The sequence below is a fragment of the Pseudophryne corroboree genome, chromosome 6, assembly GCF_028390025.1.
Source record: "Pseudophryne corroboree isolate aPseCor3 chromosome 6, aPseCor3.hap2, whole genome shotgun sequence".
NCBI classification, from domain to species: domain Eukaryota; kingdom Metazoa; phylum Chordata; class Amphibia; order Anura; family Myobatrachidae; genus Pseudophryne; species Pseudophryne corroboree.
In genome coordinates this window covers 777,670,238-777,695,202 of record NC_086449.1, presented here as the reverse complement: position 1 = coordinate 777,695,202, position 24,965 = coordinate 777,670,238, and the positions used below count along the sequence as shown (strand labels likewise).

At 48.5% G+C, this 24,965-nt stretch overlaps 1 protein-coding gene across 4 annotated transcripts in view; it reads right to left on the bottom strand.

The window, feature by feature from the left end:
• LOC134933485 (core histone macro-H2A.1) overlaps positions 1-24,965 on the bottom strand; it is a 107,846-nt gene that overhangs the window by 58,548 nt on the left and 24,333 nt on the right. For all 4 annotated transcript variants that reach the window (XM_063928722.1, XM_063928724.1, XM_063928723.1 and 1 more), the window contains exons 2-4: positions 19,668-19,859; positions 18,036-18,142; positions 3,658-3,855 (exon numbers count right to left, since the gene is read on the bottom strand). In XM_063928722.1, the coding sequence (XP_063784792.1) occupies positions 3,658-3,855; positions 18,036-18,142; positions 19,668-19,839 (477 nt within the window). In that variant the 5' untranslated portion in view covers positions 19,840-19,859. The remainder of the gene's footprint in view (positions 1-3,657; positions 3,856-18,035; positions 18,143-19,667; positions 19,860-24,965) is intronic.

The following is a 24,965-nucleotide window of genomic DNA, read 5'->3' as shown; positions in this document are numbered from 1 at the left end:
GGGGTTACTATTCCACACGGGTTGGGGTACCGAAACCGCATGGTTCGGTGTGACCCATTTTATATTTAAAATCCTTGAACACAAAAATTCAAGTTCAAGATGGAATCGCTCAGGGCGGTTATTCCAAGCCTGGACGAGGGGGATTACATGGTATCCTGGGACATCAAGGATGCTTACCTGCATGTCCCCATTTACCATCCTCGCCAGGAGTACCTCAGATTTGTGGTACAGGATTACCATTACCAAGTCCAGACACTGCCGTTTGGACTGTACATGGCACCGAGGGTGTTTTATCAAGGTAATGGCCGAAATGTTGATACTCCTTCAAAAAAAAGGGAGTTGTAATTATCCCGTACTTGGACAATCTCGTTATAAGGGCGAGATCCAAGGAGCAGTTGGTAGTCGGGGTAGCACTATTTTGGAAAGTGCTACAACAGCATGGTTGGATTCTAAACAGTCCAAAGTCACAGCTGGTTCCTATGACACGTCTACTGTTCCTGGGGATGGTTCTGGACATAAACCAGAAATAGTGTTTCTCCCGGAGGAGAAAGCCAAGGAGTTGTCATCTCTAGTCAGAGACCTCCTGAAGCCAAAATAGGTAGCGGTGCATCATTGCACGCGAGTCCTGGGAAAAATGGTAGCTTCCTACGAAGCAATCCCATTAGGCAGGTTCCATACAAGAACTTTTCAGAGGGACCTGTTGGACAAGTGGTCCGGATCGCATCTTCCGATGCATAGGCTGATAACCCTGTCTCCAAGGACCAGGGTATCTCTACTGTGGTGGCTGCAGAGTGCCCATCTTCAAGAGGGCCGCAGGTTCGGCATACAGGACTAGGTCCTAGTGACCATGGATTCCAGCCTTTGAGGCTGGGAGGCAGTCACACAGGGAAGAAATTTCCAGGGACTTTGGTCAAGTCAGGTTATTTCCCTACACATAAATATTCTGGACCTGAGGGCCATTTACAATGCCCTGAGGCCGGCAAGGCCTCTGCTTCAAAACCAGCCGGTACTGATCCAATCAGACAACATCACGGCAGTCGCCCATGTAAACCAACAGGGCGGCACAAGAAGCAGGATGGCGATGGCAGAAGCCACAAGGATTCTCCGATAGGCGGAAAATCATGTGTTAGCACTGTCAGCAGTGTTCATTCCCGGAGTGGACAACTGGGAAGCAGATCTTCTCAACAGACACGACCTCCACCCGGGAGAATGGGGACTTCCTCCAGAAGTCTTCCAATAGGATTGTACACCATTGGGAAAGGCCACAGGTGGACATGATGGCGTCCCGCCTCAACAAAAAGCTATAAAAGATATTGCACCGGGTCAAGGGACCCTCAGGCGATAGCTATGGACGCTCTGGTAACACCGTGGGTGTACCAGTCGGTTTATGTGTTCTCCCCTCTGCCTCTCATACCAAAGGTACTGAGAATAATAAGAAGGCGAGGAGTAAGAACGATACTCGTGGATGGCCAAGAAGGGCTTGGTACCCAGAACTTCAAGAATTTATATCAGAGGACCCATGGCCTCTGCCACTCAGACAGGACCTGCGGCAGCAGGGGCCCTGTCTGTTCCAAGACTTACCGCGGCTGCGTTTGTCGGCATGGCGGTTGAACGCCGGATCCTGAAGGAAAAGGGCATTCCGGAGGAAGTCATTCCTACGCTTACTAAAGCCAGGAAAGAGGTTACAGCAACTCATTATCACCGCATATGGCGAAAATATGTTGCATGGTGTGAGGCCGAAAGGGCCCCAACAGAGGAATTTCAACTAGGTCGATTTCTGCATTTCCTGCAAGCAGGAGTGACTATGGGCCTTAAATTGGGTTCCATTAAGGTACAGATCTCGGCTCTGTCGATTTTCTTTCAAAAAGAACTAGCTTCAGTACCTGAAGTTCAGACATTTATAAAAGGAGTGCTGCAGAGTCAGCCCCCGTTTGTGCCTCCTGTGGCACCTTGGGATCTCAACGTGGTGTTGAGTTTCTTAAAATCACATTGGTTTGAACCACTAAAAACCGTGGATCTGAAATATCTCACGTGCAAGGTGGTTATGTTATTGGCCTTGGCTTCTGCCAGGCGAGTATCAAAGTTGGCGGCTTTGTCTTGTAAAAGCCCTTATTTGATTTTCCATATGGATAGGGCAGAATTGAGGACTCGTCCCCAGTTTCTCCCAAAGGTGGTGTCAGCGTTTCACCTGAACCAGCCTATTGTGGTGCCTAGGCTACTAGGGACTTGGAGGACTCCAAGTTGCTAGACGTTGTCAGGGCACTGAAAATATATGTTTCCAGAATGGCTAGAGTCAGAAAATCTGACTCGCTGTTTATCCTATATGCACCTAACAAGCTGGGTGCTCCTGCTTCTAAGCAGACTATTGCTCGTTGGATTTGTAGTACAATTCCACAGCCAAAATCTGTCAATGCCCATTCCACAAGGAAGGTGGGCTCATCTTGGGCGGCTGCCCGAGAGGTCTCGGCTTTACAACTTTGCCGAGCAGCTACTTGGTCAGGGGCAAACACGTTTGCAAAATTCTACAAATTTGATACCCTGGCTGAGGAGGACCTGGAGTTCTCTCATTCAGTGCTGCAGAGTCATCCGCACTCTCCCGCCCGTTTGGGAGCTTTGGTATAATCCCCATGGTCCTTACGGAGTTCCCAGCATCCACTAGGACGTTAGAGAAAATAAGAATTTACTCACCGGTAATTCTGTTTCTCGTAGTCCGTAGTGGATGCTGGGCGCCCATCCCAAGTGCGGTTTATCTGCAATACTTGTACATAGTTATTGTTAACTAAATCGGGTTATTGTTGAGCCATCTGTTGAGAGGCTCTATTGTTTCATACTGTTAACTGTGTTTCATATCACGAGTTGTACGGTGTGATTGGTGTGGCTGGTATGAGTCTTACCCGGGATTCAAAATCCTTCCTTATTGTGTACGCTCGTCCGGACACAGTACCTAACTGAGGCTTGGAGGAGGGTCATAGTGGGAGGAGCCAGTGCACACCAGGTAGTCTAAGATCTTTCTAGAGTGCCCAGCCTCCTTCGGAGCCCGCTTTCCCCATGGTCCTTACGGAGTTCCCAGCATCCACTACGGACTACGAGAAACAGAATTACCGGTGAGTAAATTCTTATTTTTTTTCCACTTGTTGATACAGTGGGCGGGATGTACTAAGCGGAAAATGCGGTAAACCCCCTGTTTACCGCATTTTCCTGATGTACTAACCCACGTCCGGCAGGTCAGCGCCGCAGCAGGGTTCGCCAGCTTTAGCTGGCGATAGTCAATAGAAGCCTATGGGCTTCTCTCCGCAGCGCTGTGTGAGGGATCCGATCGGATCCCTCCCAGCATGCCCTGCGGCCGCCCCCGCCACCCCGCGCATGCGCAGACTGACTCCTGGGGCCGAATCCCGGAAGTCAGGCTGCCGCTGTGCAACGCGGAGGACAGCTCTTATCGGAAGAGCTGTCCTCCGCAATGCTGATCGCATATGTTAGTACATATACGATCAGCATCGTGGCGCAGGGCGGCGATGTACATTAGTACATCCCGCCCAGTAAAAGAGCCCCAAGGTGACAAGAAAAGACAAACCCATTAAATATATTACAGGACAGTACAGGTAGCCCCGCAGAACCCAGAAATGAGGAGAACAACAACTATATAAGCACCAAGCATACCTTGGATTTCCTCACCCCCTTTTTGGCACCCGGTTTCTTAGAAGTGGATTTTTTTTGTGAGGTAGTTTTGTTCTTTTTGGCTGTTGGCGGTGTGATTATAGCCTCCAGCTTCCCCTTGGATCCGCGTTTCTTCGCCAGCAGCTCAGGGTGGATATTTGGTAACACACCGCCACTTGCAATGGTGACACCTTTCAGCAGCTGAAAACACATTTAAATATCATTTAGTGAAAAATAACAAAAAACAAACACAACTGATTTTTAGTCAAATAAAGGAATTTTATTCTAAAGTAAAAACTTTATTTTCATTTATTTTCCCATTAAAACGTACTGCAAAATCTCCCATATGGTGATATTTATCAAAAGTTGGAGAGAGATAAAGTGGATGGAGATAAAGTACCAGTTAATCAGCTCCTAACTGTGATGTCACCGGCTGGGTTTGAAAATTACAGTTAGGAGTTGGTTGGTTGGGTCTTTATCTCCATCCACTTTACCTCTATTCCAAGCTTAGTACATAGACCCCAAAGTACCAACCAACCAGCTCCTAACTGTTAGGTTACGTGCTATGTTTGTAAAATGACAGCTCAGAACTGATTGCCGTTGCCTTCTGAAATGATCATTTCTACATTATAGAAAAACAATAGTTGCCATTGCCAACTAATCAGATTCTGGCTATTATTTAATAGACTGTTCTAGATAAATGATAGCCAGAATCTAATTGGTTGCTATGGGAAACTCCTCCACTCATCTTCTTTAGATGGTTTGATATATCTCCCCCTATATCTGTATTGTTTATTGGCTTTTGAATGTAGTGCTCTTGAACACTTCTCAGTAAAAACATTGGCCCTCATTCCGAGTTGATCGCTCGCTAGCTACTTTTAGCAGCCGCACAAATGCATAGTCACCGCCCACGCGGGAGTGTATTTTCGCTTTGCAGAAGTGCGAACGCCTGTGCAGCAGAGCCGCTGCAAACACATTTTGTGCAAAACAAGACCAGTCCTGTAGTTACTTATTCTGTGCGATGATTGCTACGACGAGTGACACGGTAATGACGTCAGATACCCGCCCAGCAAACGCCCGGCCACGCCTGCGTTTTTCCAAACACTCCCAGAAAACGGTCAGTTGCCACCCAGAAACGCCCTCTTCCTGTCAATCTCCTTGCGATCGGCTGTGCGACTGAAAGCGTCACTAGAACCTGTGAAAAACCACGATGATCGTTGTACCCGTACGCTGCACGTGTGCATTGCGGTGCATACGCATGCGCAGTTTTGCCATTTTTTTTAACTGATCGATATGCAGCGAACAATGGCAGCTAGCGATCAACTCGGAATGAGGGCACTTGTTCACAGACATATTGTTTGCACCCACCCACTGACCCGCTCGTGATATTATCGACTGTTCGATCAAACAGCCAATATATCGTTCAGTGTGTATCCAGCTTAAGAAATCGTTCCTGGTTGGCTGTCCGTCTATTAATTAGCCAAGCTCACCGGACATTAAGGCCCAGATTTATAAATCCTTACACAATGATAAATAGCACAGTGATAAAGTACCAGCAAACCAGCTCCTGTCATGTGACATGCAGCTGATTGGTTGGTACTTTATCACAGTGCTATTTATCAGTCTCCCATGCTTGATAAATGAAGGCCTTAGGGGGAGATGTACTAAGCAGTGAAAAGAGAAGTGTGCCAGTGGAGAAGTTACCCATGGCAGCCAATCAGCTGCTCTAAAGAATTTTATAGTATGCAAATTATAAATGTTACGTCACTGCTGATTGGTTGCCATGGGAGTGTTCCGTCATTTCAAAAAGCTTTTTTCCCTTGCAAATCTGGATCACGTCGGACCAAGGTAAGGTGATGTCAGGTAAGTATTCATTATATATTTAATTAAATGTTGGCCAAGACAATTTATGAATTATGGGGGCATTATTTTTTTTAAATTTTAGAATCAGGGGCAATAACATTTATTCCTATAGGATATGGGGCTCTAGTATTTATTTTGGATCAAGGCAACACATGTAGCACTACTAGTGATAGTATAAACTGGAGCCCAAGTGCAAGCTGAAACTCAGGCTGCTAAAGTGTGTTTGGCACTTGTAGTACCACAAATGCTTGCACTACATTTTCACGTTGTGTCTGTGGTACCTAAATCCAGGGGTATCATGAGAGGCCCAGTGCTACTCTCTGGGTGCAGAGGCCTGATAATTAATTCGGGTCTCCCCTTAGAGGAGCTGACGAGCGCTGGGCTTGTAAAAGTGGAAAGATGATTTGTTTTCTTGTTTTCGGACACACAAAATAGGTCAAACAGCATCAAGGTGCTGAAAACCTTTTGGTTTGATCAAACCACATGTTAGTAAATCTACACTAAAAAAAATCCTTCTATTATCAAACCTATTATGATCAAGAAACATTTAAGAAGAATAAAAACGTTGATGTTTTTAAAGTTCACTGCTCAAAAAAATAAAGGGAACACTTAAACAACACAATGTAACTCCAAGTCAATCACACTTCTGTGAAATCAAACTGTCCACTTAGGAAGCAACACTGATTGACAATCAATTTCACATGCTGTTGTGCAAATGGAATAGACAACAGGTGGAAATTATAGGCAATTAGCAAGACACCCCCAATAAAGGAGTTGTTCTGCAGGTGGTGACCACAGACCACTTCTCAGCTCCTATGCTTTCTGGCTGATGTTTTGGTCACTTTTGAAAGCTGGCGCTGCTTTCACTCTAGTGGTAGCATGAGATGGAGTCTACAACCCACACAAGTGGCTCAGGTAGTGCAGCTCATCCAGGATGGAACATCAATGCGACCTGTGGCAAGAAGGTTTGCTGTGTCTGTCAGTGTAGTGTCCAGAGCATGGAGGTGCTACCAGGAGACAGGCCAGTACATCAGGAGACGTGGAGGAGGCCGTAGGAGGGCAACAACCCAGCAGCAGGACCGCTACCTCCGCCTTTGTGCAAGGAGGAACAGGAGGAGCACTGCCAGAGCCCTGCAAAATGACCTTCAGCAAGCCACAAATGTGCATGTGTCTACTCAAACGATCAGAAACAGACTCCATGAGGGTGGTATGAGGGCCCGACGTCCACAGGTGAGGGTTGTGCTTACAGCCCAACACCGTGCAGGACGTTTTGCATTTGCCAGAGAACGCCAAGATTGGCAAATTCGCCACTGGCGTCCTGTGCTCTTCACAGATGAAAGCAGGTTCTCACTGAGCACATGTGACAGACGTGACAGAGTCTGGAGACGCCAAGGAGAACGTTCTGCTGCCTGCAACATCCTCCAGCATGACCGGTTTGGCAGTGGGTCAGTAATGGTGTGGGGTGGCATTTCTTTGGGGGGCCGCACAGCCCTCCATGTGCTCACCAGAGGTAGCCTGACTGCCATTAGGTACCGAGATCCTCAGACCCCTTGTGAGACCATATGCTGGTGCGGTTGGCCCTGGGTTCCTCCTAATGCAAGACAATGCTAGACCTCATGCGGCTGGAGTGTGTCAGTAGTTCCTACAAGACAAAGGCATTGATGCTATGGACTGGCCCACCCGTTCCCCAGACCTGAATCCAATTGAGCACATCTGGGACATCATGTCTCGCTCCATCCACCAACGCCACGTTGCACCACAGACTGTCCAGGAGTTGGCAGATGCTTTAGTCCAGGTCTGGGAGGAGATCCCTCAGGAGACCATCCGCCACCTCATCAGGAGCATGCCCCGGCGTTGTAGGGAGGTCATACAGGCACGTGGAGGCCACACACACTACTGAGCCTCATTTTGACTTGTTTTAAGGACATTACATCAAAGTTGGATCAGCCTGTAGTGTGTTTTTCCACTTTAATTTTGAGTGTGACTCCAAATCCAGACCTCCATGGGTTAATAAATTTGATTTCCATTGATAATTTTTGTGTGATTTTGTTGTCAGCACATTCAACTATGTAAAGAACAAAGTATTTAATAAGAATATTTCATTCATTCAGATCTAGGATGTGTTATTTTAGTGTTCCCTTTATTTTTTTGAGCAGTGTATATATAACAGGGTATGGCAAAATACTTTTCTCACAAAAGTGCAAGTTGATAAATGGTACCACAGTGCCCTCTAGTGCTCAAAAGGCAATTCGTATAAATGACAGTATGTTTAAAATACTGTCAGCCCTGTTTTGAAATGTAAGTAAACTTGCATCACGTAAAAAATTAAACTTTAGTCAAATTTGTAAGACGTTGTATGTGCACAATTTTTTCCTATATATTGAATTCAGTTTATCTTATACCTGCGTCCTCTTGCGCTTGGCGGGACATATTGGTGAAATTAAATGTACGTTTGGTACCGTCAGGGTTTGGCGATGCCTGTCAGATACACCCCCGATTTTGACTTACTGTACGCATATCTTTTATAAAGGGCCTGCCCGACGCATATGCAGGTTATGCAGCCGCGTTGAGCGCCAGGCAGTAGAGGGCGCTGCTGCAGACAGTGAGTCACAGGGACTTCACTCTCTACAGCAGCGGTGGCCAGCAAGAGGCTCGAACCACTCCCGGCCACCGCTGCCCGGCACGCACAGACGTCTCCGGCGGCAGTGACTATCTTAAATTCTGCGCCGGCCCGTAAGCCAATCAGAGCTCGCGGACCGGCAGCTAAGGCTCCTGATTGGCTGCCGGACTGCGAGTTCTGATTGGCTCACGGGCCGGCGCCGAATTGAAGAGAGACACCGCTGCCGGAGACTGAGGGCCTGGGGCAGGAGAGGCGCACGCTGCACTCTCCTCACTGCAGCGCGGTGAGCAGCACTTTGGGGGGGGAAAGGCACTGTGGGGATATGTGTATCTGCACTGGGGGTATATCTGGCGCTGTGGGGATATGTGTATCTGCACTGGGGGCATATCTGGCACTGTGGGGATATGTGTATCTGCACTGGGGGTATATCTGGCACTGTGGGGATATGTGTATCTGCACTGGGGACATATCTGGCGCTGTGGGGAAATGTGTATCTGCACTGGGGACATATCTGGCACTGTGGGGATATGTGTATCTGCACTGGGGGCATATCTGTCACTGTGGGGATATGTGTATCTGCACTGGGGACATATCTGGCACTGTGGGGATATATGTATCTGCACTGGGGGAATATCTGGCACTGCGGGGATATGTGTATCTGCACTGGGGGTGTATCTGGCGCTGTGGGGATATGTGTATCTGCACTGGAGGCATATATGGCACTGTGGGGATATATGTATCTGCACTGGGGGAATATCTGGCACTGTGGGGATATGTGTATCTGCTCTGGGGGTATAGCTGGCACTGCGGGGATATGTGTATCTGCACTGGGGGTGTATCTGGTGCTGTGGGGACATGTGTATCTGCTCTGGGGGTATAGCTGGCACTGTGGGGACATGTGTATCTGCACTGGGGGCATATCTGGCACTGTGGGGGATATGTGTATCTGCACTGGGGGAATATCTGGCGCTGTGGGGATATGTGTATCTGCACTGGAGGCATATCTGGCACTGTGGGGATATATGTATCTGCACTGGAGGCATATCTGGCACTGTGGGGATATATGTATCTGCACTGGGGGCATATCTGGCACTGTGGGGATATGTGTATCTGCTCTGGGGGTATAGCTGGCACTGTGGGGACATGTGTATCTGCACTGGGGGCATATCTGGCACTGTGGGGATATGTGTATCTGCACTGGGGGCATAGCTGGCACTGTGGGGATATGTGTATCTGCTCTGGGGGTATAGCTGGCACTGTGGGGACATGTGTATCTGCACTGGGGGCATATCTGGCACTGTGGGGATATGTGTATCTGCACTGGGGGCATAGCTGGCACTGTGGGGATATGTGTATCTGCTCTGGGGGTATAGCTGGCACTGTGGGGACATGTGTATCTGCACTGGGGGCATATCTGACACTGTGGGGATATGTGTATCTGCACTGGGGGCATAGCTGGCACTGTGGGGATATGTGTATCTGCACTGTAGGCATATCTGGCACTGTGGGGACATGTGTATCTGCACTGGGGGTATAGCTGGCACTGTGGGGATATGTGTATCTGCGCTGGGGTTATAGCTGGCACTGTGGGGATATGTGTATCTGCACTGGGGGCATAGCTGGCACTGTGGGGATATGTGTATCTGCACTGGGGGCATAGCTGGCACTGTGGGGATATGTGTATCTGCACTGGGGTTATAGCTGGCACTGTGGGGATATGTGTATCTGCACTGGGGGCATATCTGGCACTGTGGGGAAATGTGTATCTGCACTGGGGGTATATCTGGCACTGTGGGGATATGTGTATCTGCACTGGGGACATATCTGGCACTGTGGGGAAATGTGTATCTGCACTGGGGGAATATCTGGCACTGTGGGGAAATGTGTATCTGCACTGGGGGAATATCTGGCACTGTGGGGATATGTGTATCTGCACTGGGGGAATATCTGGCACTGTGGGGATATATGAATCTGCACTGGGGGAATATCTGGCACTGTGGGGATATGTGTATCTACACTGGGGGCATATCTGGCACTGTGGGGATATGTGTATCTGTACTGGGGGCATATCTGGCGCTGTGGGGACATGTGTATCTGCGCTGGGGGCATATCTGGCACTGTGGGGACATGTGTATCTGCACTGGGGGCATATCTGGCGCTGTGGGGACATGTGTATCTGCGCTGGGGGCATATCTGGCACTGTGGGGACATGTGTATCTGCACTGGGGGCATAGCTGGCACTGTGGGGATATGTGTATCTGCACTGGGGGAATATCTGGCACTGTGGGGATATGTGTATCTGCACTGGGGGCATAGCTGGCACTGTGGGGATATGTGTATCTGCACTGGGGGAATATCTGGCACTGTGGGGATATGTGTATCTGCACTGGGGGCATAGCTGGCACTGTGGGGATATGTGTATCTGCACTGGAGGCATATCTGGCACTGTGGGGATATATGTATCTGCACTGGGGGAATATCTGTCACTGTGGGGAAATGTGTATCTGGCACTGGGGACATCAGTCACCCACTATCTCAAAGTCACCCTGCCTCAGTCACCCATTATCTCCCTGTCACCCCTGTCTCAGTCACCCACCATCTCCCTGTCACCCCTGCCTCAGTCACCCACCAACTCCCTGTCACCCCTGCCTCACCAGTAACCTATTATCTCCCTGTCACCCACTATCACCCTGTACCACGGGGAGTACAACTGTGTAGCCACACCCCTTTATTGTTAGACCACACCCCTTTAATCCCATCAAGGGGCGCCAAAATAGATTTTTGCTTACTAAAAAAAAAATAAGCTTGGGCCGGCCCTGCTTTTATATACGCCATTTAGAAAATGTGTATTTGTGTGCATCTTATGGCCTGGCGCAGGTTTACATTGGATGACAACGATGGCAGCCATTGCACCAGACATTTATTTACTCTACATTTAAAGATATACACAACACACCTAACTCGAAATGTACATCTATGTATACAAATGCTATTTGTCAATGTATATTATGGGGAGATTCAATTAGGTCAGTTATTTTCACCTAGGCGGAAAAACAGCACTTTTCACTATTTTTTAGGGCGAATGGGGATTCACCCTATTCTATAGCAGCTTTTGTTCATATTTCCAATTTCATTGCGCAGCTGAGTTCTTTTTTCAATCTAGTTTCCTTCAATTAGGCAAATACACAGTGCCTACACAGAAGCGCATTGAAATTGGGGATTTTTTTTTTAGAATAATAAGAATTTACTTACCGATAATTCTATTTCTCGGAGTCCGTAGTGGATGCTGGGGTTCCTGAAAGGACCATGGGGAATAGCGGCTCCGCAGGAGACAGGGCACAAAAGTAAAGCTTTACGATCAGGTGGTGTGCACTGGCTCCTCCCCCTATGACCCTCCTCCAAGCCTCAGTTAGGTACTGTGCCCGGACGAGCGTACACAATAAGGAAGGATTTATGAATCCCGGGTAAGACTCATACCAGCCACACCAATCACACCGTACAACCTGTGATATAAACCCAGTTAACAGTATGATAACAGAAGAGCCTCTAAAAGATGGCTCCCTACAACAATAACCCGAATTAGTTAACAATAACTATGTACAATTATTGCAGATAATCCGTACTTGGGATGGGCGCCCAGCATCCACTACGGACTCCGAGAAATAGAATTATCGGTAAGTAAATTCTTATTTTCTCTATCGTCCTAGTGGATGCTGGGGTTCCTGAAAGGACCATGGGGATTATACCAAAGCTCCCAAACGGGCGGGAGAGTGCGGATGACTCTGCAGCACCGAATGAGAGAACTCCAGGTCCTCCTTAGCCAGAGTATCAAATTTGTAAAATTTTACAAACGTGTTCTCCCCTGACCACGTAGCTGCTCGGCAAAGTTGTAATGCCGAGACCCCTCGGGCAGCCGCCCAAGATGAGCCCACCTTCCTTGTGGAGTGGGCCTTTACAGATTTAGGCTGTGGCAGGCCTGCCACAGAGTGTGCAAGTTGGATTGTGCTACAGATCCAACGAGCAATCGTCTGCTTAGACGCAGGAGCACCCATCTTGTTGGGTGCATACAATATAAACAACGAGTCAGATTTTCTGACTCCAGCTGTCCTTGCAATATATATTTTCAATGCTCTGACAACATCCAGTAACTTGGAGTCCTCCAAGTCACTTGTAGCCGCAGGCACTACAATAGGCTGGTTCAGATGAAATGCTGACACCACCTTAGGGAGAAAATGCGGACGAGTCCGCAGTTCTGCCCTGTCCGAATGGAAAATCAGATATGGGCTTTTGTAAGATAAAGCTGCCAGTTCTGACACTCTCCTGGCCGAAGCCAGGGCTAGTAGCATGGTCACTTTCCATGTGAGATATTTCAAATCCACATTATTTAGTGGTTCAAACCAATGAGATTTGAGAAAGTCCAAAACAACATTGAGATCCCACGGTGCCACTGGGGGCACCACAGGAGGCTGTATATGCAGCACTCCCTTAACAAAAGTCTGGACTTCAGGAACTGAAGCCAATTCTTTCTGGAAGAAAATCGACAGGGCCGAAATTTGAACCTTAATAGATCCCAATTTGAGACCCATAGACAATCCTGATTGCAGGAAATGTAGGAATCGACCCAGTTGAAATTCCTCCGTCGGAGCACTCCGATCCTCGCACCACGCAACATATTTTCGCCAAATGCGGTGATAATGTTGCGCGGTTACTTCCTTCCGTGCTTTAATCAAAGTAGGAATGACTTCTTCCGGCATGCCTTTTTCCTTTAGGATCCGGCGTTCAACCGCCATGCCGTCAAACGCAGCCGCGGTAAGTCTTGAAACAGACAGGGACCCTGCTGAAGCAAGTCCCTTCTCAGAGGTAGAGGCCACGGATCTTCCGTGATCATCTCTTGAAGTTCCGGGTACCAAGTTCTTCTTGGCCAATCCGGAACCACTAGTATCGTTCTTACGCCTCTTTGCCGTATAATTCTCAATACTTTTGGTATGAGAGGCAGAGGAGGAAACACATATACCGACTGGTACACCCAAGGCGTTACCAGCGCGTCCACAGCTATTGCCTGCGGATCTCTTGACCTGGCGCAATACCTGTCCAGTTTTTTGTTGAGGCGAGACGCCATCATGTCCACCATTGGTCTTTCCCAACGGGTTACCAGCATGTGGAAAACTTCTGGATGAAGTCCCCACTCTCCCGGGTGAAGGTCGTGTCTGCTGAGGAAGTCTGCTTCCCAGTTGTCCACTCCCGAGATGAACACTGCTGACAGTGCTATCACATGATTTTCCGCCCAGCGAAGAATCCTTGCAGCTTCTGCCATTGCACTCCTGCTTCTTGTGCCGCCCTGTCTGTTCACATGGGCGACTGCCGTGATGTTGTCCGACTGGATCAACACCGGCTTTCCCTGAAGCAGAGGTTCTGCCTGGCTTAGAGCATTGTAGATTGCTCTTAGTTCCAGAATGTTTATGTGAAGAGACGTTTCCAGGCTCGTCCACACTCCCTGGAAGTTTCTTCCTTGTGTGACTGCTCCCCAGCCTCTCAGGCTGGCGTCCGTGGTCACCAGGATCCAATCCTGTATGCCGAATCTGCGGCCCTCCAATAGATGAGCACTCTGTAACCACCACAGAAGAGATACCCTTGTCCTTGGAGACAGGGTTATCCGCTGGTGCATCTGAAGATGCGACCCTGACCATTTGTCCAACAGATCCCTCTGGAAAATTCTTGCGTGGAATCTGCCGAATGGAATTGCTTCGTAAGAAGCCACCATTTTTCCCAGGACTCTTGTGCATTGATGTACAGACACCTTTCCTGGTTTTAGGAGGTTCCTGACAAGCTCGGATAACTCCTTGGCTTTTTCCTCCGGGAGAAAAACCTTTTTCTGAACCGTGTCCAGAATCATCCCTAGGAACAACAGACGTGTTGTCGGAATTAACTGGGATTTTGGAATATTCAGAATCCACCCGTGCTGTTTTAGCACTTCTTGAGACAGTGCTAATCCCATCTCTAGCTGTTCTCTGGACCTTGCCCTTATTAGGAGATCGTCCAAGTATGGGATAATTAATACGCCTTTTCTTCGAAGAAGAATCATCATCTCGGCCATTACCTTGGTAAAGACCCGAGGTGCCGTGGACAATCCGAACGGCAGCGTCTGAAACTGATAGTGACAGTTCTGTACGACGAACCTGAGGTACCCCTGGTGTGAGGGGTAAATTGGAACGTGGAGATACGCATCCTTGATGTCCAAGGATACCATAAAGTCCCCTTCTTCTAGGTTCGCTATCACTGCTCTGAGTGACTCCATCTTGAACTTGAACTTCTTTATGTACAGGTTCAAGGACTTCAGATTTAGAATAGGTCTTACCGAGCCATCCGGCTTCGGTACCACAAATAGAGTGGAATAATACCCCTTTCCTTGTTGTAAAAGAGGTACCTTGACTATCACCTGCTGAGAGTACAGCTTGTGAATGGCTTCCAAGACCGTCACCCTGTCGGAGGGGGACGTTGGTAAAGCAGACTTCAGGAAACGGCGAGGTGGATTCGTCTCTAGTTCTAACCTGTACCCCTGAGATATTATCTGCAGGATCCAGGGATCTACCTGCGAGTGAGCCCACTGCGCGCTGAAATTCTTGAGACGACCCCCCACCGCCCCCGAGTCCGCTTGAGAAGCCCCAGCGTCATGCTGAGGCTTTTGTAGAAGCGGGGGAGGGCTTCTGTTCCTGGGAAGGAGCTGCCTGTTGCTGTCTCTTCCCCCTTCCTCTGCCTCGTGGCAGATATGAATATCCCTTTGCTCTCTTGTTTTTAAAGGAACGAAAGGGCTGCGGTTGAAAAGTCGGTGTCTTTTTCTGTTGGGGAGTGACTTGAGGTAAAAAGGTGGATTTCCCGGCTGTAGCCGTGGCCACCAAATCCGATAGACCGACTCCAAATAACTCCTCCCCTTTATACGGCAAAACTTCCATATGCCGTTTTGAGTCCGCATCGCCTGACCACTGTCGCGTCCATAAACTTCTTCTGGCCGAAATGGACATAGCACTTACCCGTGATGCCAGTGTGCAGATATCCCTCTGTGCATCACGCATATAAAGAAATGCATCCTTTATTTGCTCTAAAGACAGTAAAACATTGTCCCTATCCAGGGTATCAATATTTTCAATCAGGGACTCTGACCAAGCTACCCCAGCACTGCACATCCAGGCTGTCTGGTCGTAGTATAACACCTGTATGTGTGTATATACTTTTTTGGATATTTTCCATCCTCCTATCTGCTGGATCTTTAAGTGCGGCCGTCTCAGGAGAGGGTAACGCCACTTGTTTTGATAAGCGTGTGAGCGCCTTGTCCACCCTAGGAGGTGTTTCCCAGCGCGCCCTAACCTCTGGCGGGAAAGGGTATAAAGCCAATAACTTCTTTGAAATTAGCATTTTTTTATCGGGGGCAACCCACGCTTCATCACACACCTCATTTAATTCTTCTGATTCAGGAAAAACTATAGGTAGTTTTTTCACACCCCACATAATACCCTGTTTAGTGGTACCTGTAGTATCAGCTATATGTAACGCCTCCTTCATTGCCAAAATCATATAACGTGTGGCCCTACTGGAAAATACGGTTGATTCGTCACCGTCACCACTAGAATCAGTGCCTGTGTCTGGGTCTGTGTCGACCGACTGAGGCAAAGGGCGTTTTACAGCTCCTGACGGTGTTTGAGGCGCCTGGACAGGCACTAATTGATTGTCCGGCCGTCTCATGTCGTCAAACGACTGCTTTAGCGTGTTGACACTATCCCGTAATTCCATAAATAAAGGCATCCATTCTGGTGTCGACCCCCTAGGAGGTGACATCCCCATATTTGGCAATTGCTCCGCCTCTACACCAATATCGTCCTCATACATGTCGACACACACGTACCGACACACAGCAGACACACAGGGAATGCTCTTAACGAAGACAGGACCCGACTAGCCCTTTGGGGAGACAGAGGGAGAGTCTGCCAGCACACACCAAAGCGCTATATATATATATGACAGGGATAGCCTTATAATAAGTGCTCCCTGTATAGCTGCTTTAATAATATATTTTTGCCACAATTTTGCCCCCCCCTCTCTTTTTTACCCTGTTTCTGTAGTGCAGTGCAGGGGAGAGCCTGGGAGCCGTCCTGACCAGCGGAGCTGTGTAAGGAAAATGGCGCTGTGTGCTGAGGAGATAGGCCCCGCCCCTTTTTCGGCGGCCTCGTCTCCCGCTCTTTAGTGGATTCTGGCAGGGGTTAAATATCTCCATATAGCCCCCGGAGGCTATATGTGAGGTATTTTTAGCCAAATTAGGTTTTCATTTGCCTCCCAGGGCGCCCCCCTCCCAGCGCCCTGCACCCTCAGTGACTGCCGTGTGAAGTGTGCTGAGAGGAAAATGGCGCACAGCTGCAGTGCTGTGCGCTACCTTTAGAAGACTGAGGAGTCTTCTGCCGCCGATTCTGGACCTCTTCTCGTTTCAGCATCTGCAAGGGGGCCGGCGGCGAGGCTCCGGTGACCATCCAGGCTGTACCTGTGATCGTCCCTCTGGAGCTAATGTCCAGTAGCCAAGAAGCCAATCCATCCTGCACGCAGGTGAGTTCACTTCTTCTCCCCTAAGTCCCTCGTTGCAGTGATCCTGTTGCCAGCAGGACTCACTGTAAAATAAAAAACCTAAGCTAAACTTTTCTAAGCAGCTCTTTAGGAGAGCCACCTAGATTGCACCCTTCTCGGCCGGGCACAAAAATCTAACTGAGGCTTGGAGGAGGGTCATAGGGGGAGGAGCCAGTGCACACCACCTGATCGTAAAGCTTTACTTTTGTGCCCTGTCTCCTGCGGAGCCGCTATTCCCCATGGTCCTTTCAGGAACCCCAGCATCCACTAGGACGATAGAGAAAATTTATTACGAGGCGCTTTCAGCAGTTTTTGTTTGTTTTAGTCTATTCTATAGCAGGGCTGTTTTTTCACCTAGGCGAAAAATTTATCCTGACAGAAGGCAGCCATTTTGCCCTTCTGCTCCACGGGAGGTTTCTGTCCTCCCTGAGTTTGTCTTAGGACATCTGCAATACGGTTTGACAGGTGTACCGCCCTTAGTCAAACCCCTCAAAAAAAAAAACCTAGGGATCGCGGCAGCGATCGCAGTCTGAATTACTTTGTGGCATGCGCACGCGAAGTGGCGTCATTGCGCGTGCGCAGCATCTCACCGGTGTGATCACCTCTGCCTGATTGACAGGCAGAGGCGGTCACGAGGCGGGAGGGTGCGTGCCAACGGTGTTAGAACACTGTTGGTGGGGCGCTGTCCGGACAACGGAGGCGTGTCTGGACCATTGGGGGGGCAGGCTGCGGCGACTGCGTGACGTCACACGCAGCCGCTGCGACCCATGTTTTTTACCTGACGAGTAGCTCCCTGCCAGCGCAGCTCCTGTGCGCTGGCAGGGAGCTACTCGTCAGGTAAAAAAACATCACCGCCGTGCAATGCTTTTGTACCTATGTGGTGGGGGCAGAGCCAGACATGAAGGGCGGACTAGCCCGGTGCTGGGCATTCCCCCGCATGACTGTGAAACTGATCGTAGCACATCTCCGATCAGATCTGAATTAGGCCCCTAGTTCCTCTTTAAATATGCTAATTTTGCCTACACAGTACCTCAAGTCTTGATCATATATATGTTAACTTTAACCCAATCAATTGGAGATGTAACAAGGTCTATCTAGAGTTGGCCGTGGCCAAGTTGGTGCCCTAGGCAAGACTTTAGTTGGTGCCCCTTACACTGCAGCTATTCCCACCACAAAGCATTGCATTGCCTGCTGCTATTCCCCCTGAGCGCATTCGCCTACATGACCTACGCCCATGGCCATCTCTGGTTCTGTCCACAAACTAAAGTCAGTCTTGGCTCAGGCTACCTACCTGATTCAGTTCCTCATCATTGGCCACTGCGAGCAGGATGTGTCTGGGCGTTACTCTGCCCTTTTTATTATCTCTTGCAGCATTTCCGGCCAGCTCCAGGATCTCCGCTGGAATAACAAAGGTTAGTTTTAGTGCAATCCAGCAGAAAACCTTCTTTTCCCCTCCAAACTGAGACACGTTCCAGGTAACAAGCACACAACACCCTATGCAGAATAAGCATCTTTGATGGACTTTTATATGCTTCTGTTTGGAGATGTCATGGCTACAGAGACACAGGCCACAAATTTCCATACACAAGAAGGAGAACAACATATGTGGAAAATGGTGAAGAGAGCACAGCTGACTTAAGGGGCACTAGTTTTGGTAGTACAGCCGGGAGTATGGTAAGGATTAATAAAGACATGGTTTTCCAGAGAGTGTTTGACTATCTGAAAGCCATGGGAGAGTTTGCTCAGGCGTGGTAGGGAATTCCGTAACTTGGGTAGCAGTACGGGAGAAGCCATGTAGGCGGGAGTGGTGTTTACAAGAGAGGAGCTGCAGGTCAGAGGTAGATCTAAGGGGATAGAGGGAGAGTATTTTGATATGAGACTTGTGGCAGATTTGGCACTAGACACGTGAGGTTCACGGCTGGTGGCGCCACCTACTGGGGGCAACACAGCAGGTTGCCCGTCCCATACATCAAAGCCGCTTATACTTAAACAATGTAGCAGGGGAAGGATGGGGAGAGGGTTGCGATCAGAAATTTGTGTGCAGGAGGTGTGGGAGAGGTTGGGGGTTACCTGACCAACTGCTGCCTGCCGGAATGCTTCAGCTTCAAGACAAGCCGGCCCCAGGCCCTCATAAAGGGGGCGGAGCCTGAGCTAGCATTGACACTATCGTGATGTCCATGAGGAGCCGCCTGTCCCTGCTGCTGGGGGAGCTCTGCAAAAATGCTTAACTGCGGTGACCACTTAGGCTGAGGGCAGGTGTGAAGGTGAGGAAGGGGGAAGCACTCAATAATACTGTACATAGGGGCTGCCTAATCCCTAACTTCACTTCTGACAAGGTGCCAGTATAGAAATTTGAAAATGGTGCAATAGATAAGAAGCAGCAAGAGTAGAAGATCAGTCTTGTCACTGATAGATGGGTGAGGGGGAATGCAAGATAGCAGGAGGTTGCAGTAGTCAAAGTGGGAGATGATGAGACAGTTTTCAGGGGCTGGAGCATTGGAACTTACAGAGGGATAAGTGGATAAAAAGAAGGAGCATGTAGAGACTATGAGATAGATTTACTAAACCTTCTAAAAATGAAAGTGGTGCTATTGCCCATATCAACCAGATTCTTCCAATCATTTTGTAGGATGCAATAGAAAAATAGAAGCTTTCTATAGAGCCATCTGAGATGAGATTTTACCATACCCTCCAACATTTTACACATAAAATCGGTACAAATTTGAAAAGGGGGCACGGACACATGTAAAGGGGGCGTGACCATGCCCATTTTCCTATACTTTCAATGGAAGTTTGGAGAGCCAAAAATCGGTACAGACCATAAAAAAAAGTACTGTACCTGCCAAAAAGGTCCAGTTGGAGGGTATGTTATACCTTCACTTTATGCTACTAGACCAAACCATCCCACCATAACAAAGCTCACCTGTCAGATATTCTAGCACCGCAGCCATGTACACCGGTGCCCCAACTCCAATCCGGTACTTGGGATGTCCTTTCTTAATGTAACGTAGCATTCTTCCAACTGGGAATATGACCCCTGCCTTTGCAGACCGGGAGGTCTTTGTGGTCTTCTTTTTACCACCTCTGCTAGACATCCTGGCTGTGTCCTATCAAACTGTTAAGTAAATTCAAAAACATATAGTTACAATATATCTGCAAAAGGAATACAGGTTGAGTATCCCATATCCAAATATTCCGAAATACGGAATATTCCGAAATACAGACTTTTTTTAAGTGAGAGTGAGATAGTGAAAACTTTGTTTTTTGATGGCTCAATGTACACAAACTTTGTTTAATACACAAAGTTATTAAAAAGATTGTATTAAATGACCTTCAGGCTGTGTGTATAAGGTGTATATGGAACATAAATGAATTGTGTGAATGTAGACACACTTTGTTTAATGCACAAACTTATAAAAAATAATGGCTAAAATGACCTTCAGGCTATGTGTATAAGGTGTATATGTAACATAAATGCATTCTGTGCTTAGACTAGGGTCCTATCGCCATGATATCTCATTATGGTATGCAATTATTCCAAACTACGGAAAAATCCCATATCCAAAATACCTCTGGTCCCAAGCATTTTGGATAAGGGATACTCAACCTGTATTATAAAACAAAACATAAAATAAGATTTTACTCACCGGTAAATCTATTTCTCGTAGTCCGTAGTGGATGCTGGGAACTCCGTAAGGACCATGGGGGAATAGACGGGCTCCGCAGGAGACTGGGCACTCTAAAAGAAAGATTAGGTACTATCTGGTGTGCACTGGCTCCTCCCACTATGACCCTCCTCCAGACCTCAGTTAGGATACTGTGCCCGGAAGAGCTGACACAATAAGGAAGGATTTTGAATCCCGGGTAAGACTCATACCAGCCACACCAATCACACCGTATAACTCGTGATACTATACCCAGTTAACAGTATGAAATATAACTGAGCCTCTCAACAGATGGCTCAACAATAACCCTTAGTTAGGCAATAACTATATACAAGTATTGCAGACAATCCGCACTTGGGATGGGCGCCCAGCATCCACTACGGACTACGAGAAATAGATTTACCGGTGAGTAAAATCTTATTTTCTCTGACGTCCTAGTGGATGCTGGGAACTCCGTAAGGACCATGGGGATTATACCAAAGCTCCCAAACGGGCGGGAGAGTGCGGATGACTCTGCAGCACCGAATGAGAGAACTCAAGGTCCTCCTCAGCCAGGGTATCAAATTTGTAGAATTTAGCAAACGTGTTTGCCCCTGACCAAGTTGCAGCTCGGCAAAGTTGTAAAGCCAAGACCCCTCGGGCAGCCGCCCAAGATGAGCCCACTTTCCTCGTGGAATGGGCTTTTACTGATTTAGGATGCGGCAATCCAGCCGCAGAATGCGCCAGCTGAATTGTGCTACAAATTCAGCGAGCAATAGTCTGCTTAGAAGCAGGAGCACCTATTTTGTTGGGTGCATACAGGATAAAAAACGAGTCAGTTTTCCTGACTCCAGCCGTCCTGGAAATATAAATTTTTAAGGCCCTGACTACGTCCAGTAACTTGGAATCTTCCAAGTCCCTAGTAGCCGCAGGCACTACAATAGGTTGGTTCAAGTGAAAAGCTGATACCACCTTAGGGAGAAACTGGGGACGAGTCCTCAATTCTGCCCTATCCATATGGAAAATCAGATAAGGGCTTTTACATGACAAAGCCGCCAATTCTGACACACGCCTGGCCGAAGCCAAGGCCAATAACATGACCACTTTCCACGTGAGATATTTCAAATCCACAGTTTTAAGTGGCTCAAACCAATGTGATTTTAGGAAACTCAACACCACGTTGAGATCCCAAGGTGCCACAGGAGGCACAAAAGGGGGCTGAATATGTAGCACTCCCTTTACAAATGTCTGAACTTCAGGCAGTAAAGCCAGTTCTTTCTGGAAGAAAATCGACAGAGCCGAAATCTGGACCTTAATGGAACCCAATTTTAGGCCCATAAGTCACTCCCGACTGTAGGAAGTGCAGAAAACGACCCAGCTGAAATTCCTCTGTTGGGGCCTTCCTGGCCTCACACCACGCAACATATTTTCGCCAAATACGGTGATAATGGTTTGCGGTTACTTCTTTCCTGGCTTTTATCAGCGTAGGAATGACTTCCTCCGGAATGCCCTTTTCCTTTAGGATCCGGAATTCAACCGCCATGCCGTCAAACGCAGCCGCGGTAAGTCTTGGAACAGACAGGGCCCCTGCTGTAGCAGATCCTGTCTGAGCGGTAGAGGCCATGGGTCCTCTGATATCATTTCTTGAAGTTCTGGGTACCAAGCTCTTCTTGGCCAATCCGGAACCACGAGTATCGTTCTTACTCCTCGTTTTCTTATTATTCTCAGTACCTTTGGTATGAGAGGCAGAGGAGGGAATACATAAAACCGACTGGTACACCCACGGCGTCACTAGAGCGTCCACAGCTATTGCCTGAGGGTCCCTTGACCTGGCGCAATATCTAGTTTTTTGTTTAGGTGGGACGCCATCATGTCCACCTGTGGCCTTTCGCAACGGTTTACCAACAGTTGGAAGACTTCTGGATGAAGTCCCCACTCTCCCGGGTGTAGGTCGTGTCTGCTGAGGAAGTCTGCTTCCCAGTTGTCCACTCCCGGAATGAATACTGCTGACAGTGCTAAGACGTGATTTTCCGCCCATCGGAGAATCCTTGTGGCTTCTGCCATCGCCATCCTGCTTCTTGTGCCGCCCTGTCGGTTTACATGGGCGACTGCCGTGATGTTGTCTGATTGGATCAGTACCGGCTGGTTTTGAAGCAGAGGCCTTGCCAGACTTAGGGCATTGTAAATGGCCCTCAGTTCCAGAATATTTATGTGTAGGGACGACTCCTGACTTGACCAAAGTCCTTGGAAATTTCTTCCCTGTGTGACTGCCCCCCAGCCTCGAAGGCTGGCATCCGTGGTTACCAGGACCCAGTCCTGTATGCCGAATCTGCGGCCCTCTTGAAGATGAGCACTCTGCAGCCACCACAGTAGAGATACCCTGGTCCTTGGAGAGAGGGTTATCAGCCGATGCATCTGAAGATGCGATCCCGACCACTTGTCCAAGAGGTCCCACTGAAAGGTTCTTGCATGGAACCTGCCGAATGGAATTGCTTCGTAAGAAGCTACCATTTTTCCCAGGACTCGTGTGCAGTGATGCACCGATACCGGTTTTGGTTTCAGGAGGTCTCTGACTAGAGATGACAGCTCCTTGGCTTTCTCCTGCGGGAGAAACACTTTTTTCTGTTCTGTGTCCAGAACCATCCCCAGGAACAGTAGGCGTGTGGTAGGAACCAGCTGTGACTTTGGAATGTTTAGAATCCATCCGTGCTGTTGTAGCACTTCCCGAGATAGTGCTACTCCGACCAACAACTGCTCCTTGGACCTCGCCTTTATAAGGAGATCGTCCAAGTACGGGATAATTAAAACTCCCTTTTTTCGAAGGAGTATCATCATTTCTGCCATTACCTTGGTAAAGACCCTCGGTGCCGTGGACAGTCCAAACGGCAGTGTTTGGAATTGGTAATGGCAATCCTGTACCACAAATCTGAGGTACTCCTGGTGAGGATGGTAAATGGGGACATGTAGGTAAGCATCCTTGATGTCCAGGGATACCATGTAATCCCCCTCCTCCAGGCTTGCAATAACCGCCCTGAGCGATTCCATCTTGAACTTGAATTTTTTTATGTATGTGTTCAAGGATTTCAAATTTAAAATGGGTCTCACCGAACCGTCCGGTTTCGGTACCACAAACAGTGTGGAATAGTAACCCCGTCCTTGTTGAAGTAGGGGCACCTTGACTATCACCTGCTGGGAATACAGCTTGTGACTTGCCTCTAGCACAGCCTCCCTGCCTGAGGGAGTTGTCGGCAAGGCAGATTTGAGGAAACGGCGGGGGGGGAGACGCCTCGAATTCCAGCTTGTACCCCTGAGATACTACTTGAAGGATCCAGGGATCCACCTGTGAGCGAGCCCACTGATCGCTGAAATTTTTGAGGCGGCCCCCCACCGTACCTGGCTACGCCTGTGGAGCCCCCGCGTCATGCGGTGGACTCAGAGGAAGCGGGGGAAGAATTTTGATTCTGGGAACTGGCTGACTGGTGCAGCTTTTTCCCTCTTCCCTCGTCTCTGTGCAGAAAGGAAGCGCCTTTGACCCGCTTGCTTTTCTGAAGCCGAAAGGACTGTACCTGATAATACAGTGCTTTCTTAGGCTGTGAGGAAACCTGAGGTAAAAAAATTTCTTCCCAGTTGTTGCTGTGGATACGAGGTCCCAGAGACCATCCCCAAACAATTCCTCACCCTTATAAGGCAGAATCTCTATGTGCCTTTTAAAGTCAGCATCACCTGTCCAGTGTCGGGTCTCTAATACCCTCCTGACAGAATGGACATTCATTAATTCTGGATGCCAGCCGGCAAAATATCCCTCTGTGCATCCCTCATATATAAGACGTCTTTAATATGCTCTTATGTTCGCAAAATAGTATCCCTGTTTGACAGGGTCACAGACCACGCTGCAGCAGCACTATCTGCAGGTCTCAGTCTAGTACCTGAGTGTGTAAATACAGACTTCAGGATAGCCTCCTGCCTTTTATCAGCAGGTACCTTCAAAGTGGCCGTATCCTAAGACGGCAGTGCCACCTTTTTTGACAAACGTGTGAGCGCCTTATCCACCCTATGGGATATCTCCCAGCGTAACTTATCCTCTGGCGGGAAAGGGTACGCCATCAGTAACTTTTTAGAAATTACCAGTTTCTTATCGGGGGAACCCACGCTGTTTCACACACTTCATTCACTCATTTGATGGGGGAACAAAACACTGCCTGCTTTTTCTCCCCAAACATAAAACCCTTTTTTAGTGGTACTTGGGTTAATGTCAGAAATGTGTAACACATTTTTTATTGCCGGGATCATGTAACGGATGTTCCTAGTGGATTGTGTATATGTCTCAACCTCGTCGACACTGGAGTCAGACTCCGTGTCGACATCTGTGTCTGCCATCTGAGGGAGCGGGCGTTTTTGAGCCCCTGATGGCCTTTGAGACGCCTGGACAGGCGCGGGCTGAGAAGCCGGCTGTCCCACAGCTGTTACGTCATCCAGCCTTTTATGTAAGGAGTTGACACTGTCGGTTTATACCTTCCACCTATCCATCCACTCTGGTGTCGGCCCCACAGGGGGCGACATCACATTTATCGGCATCT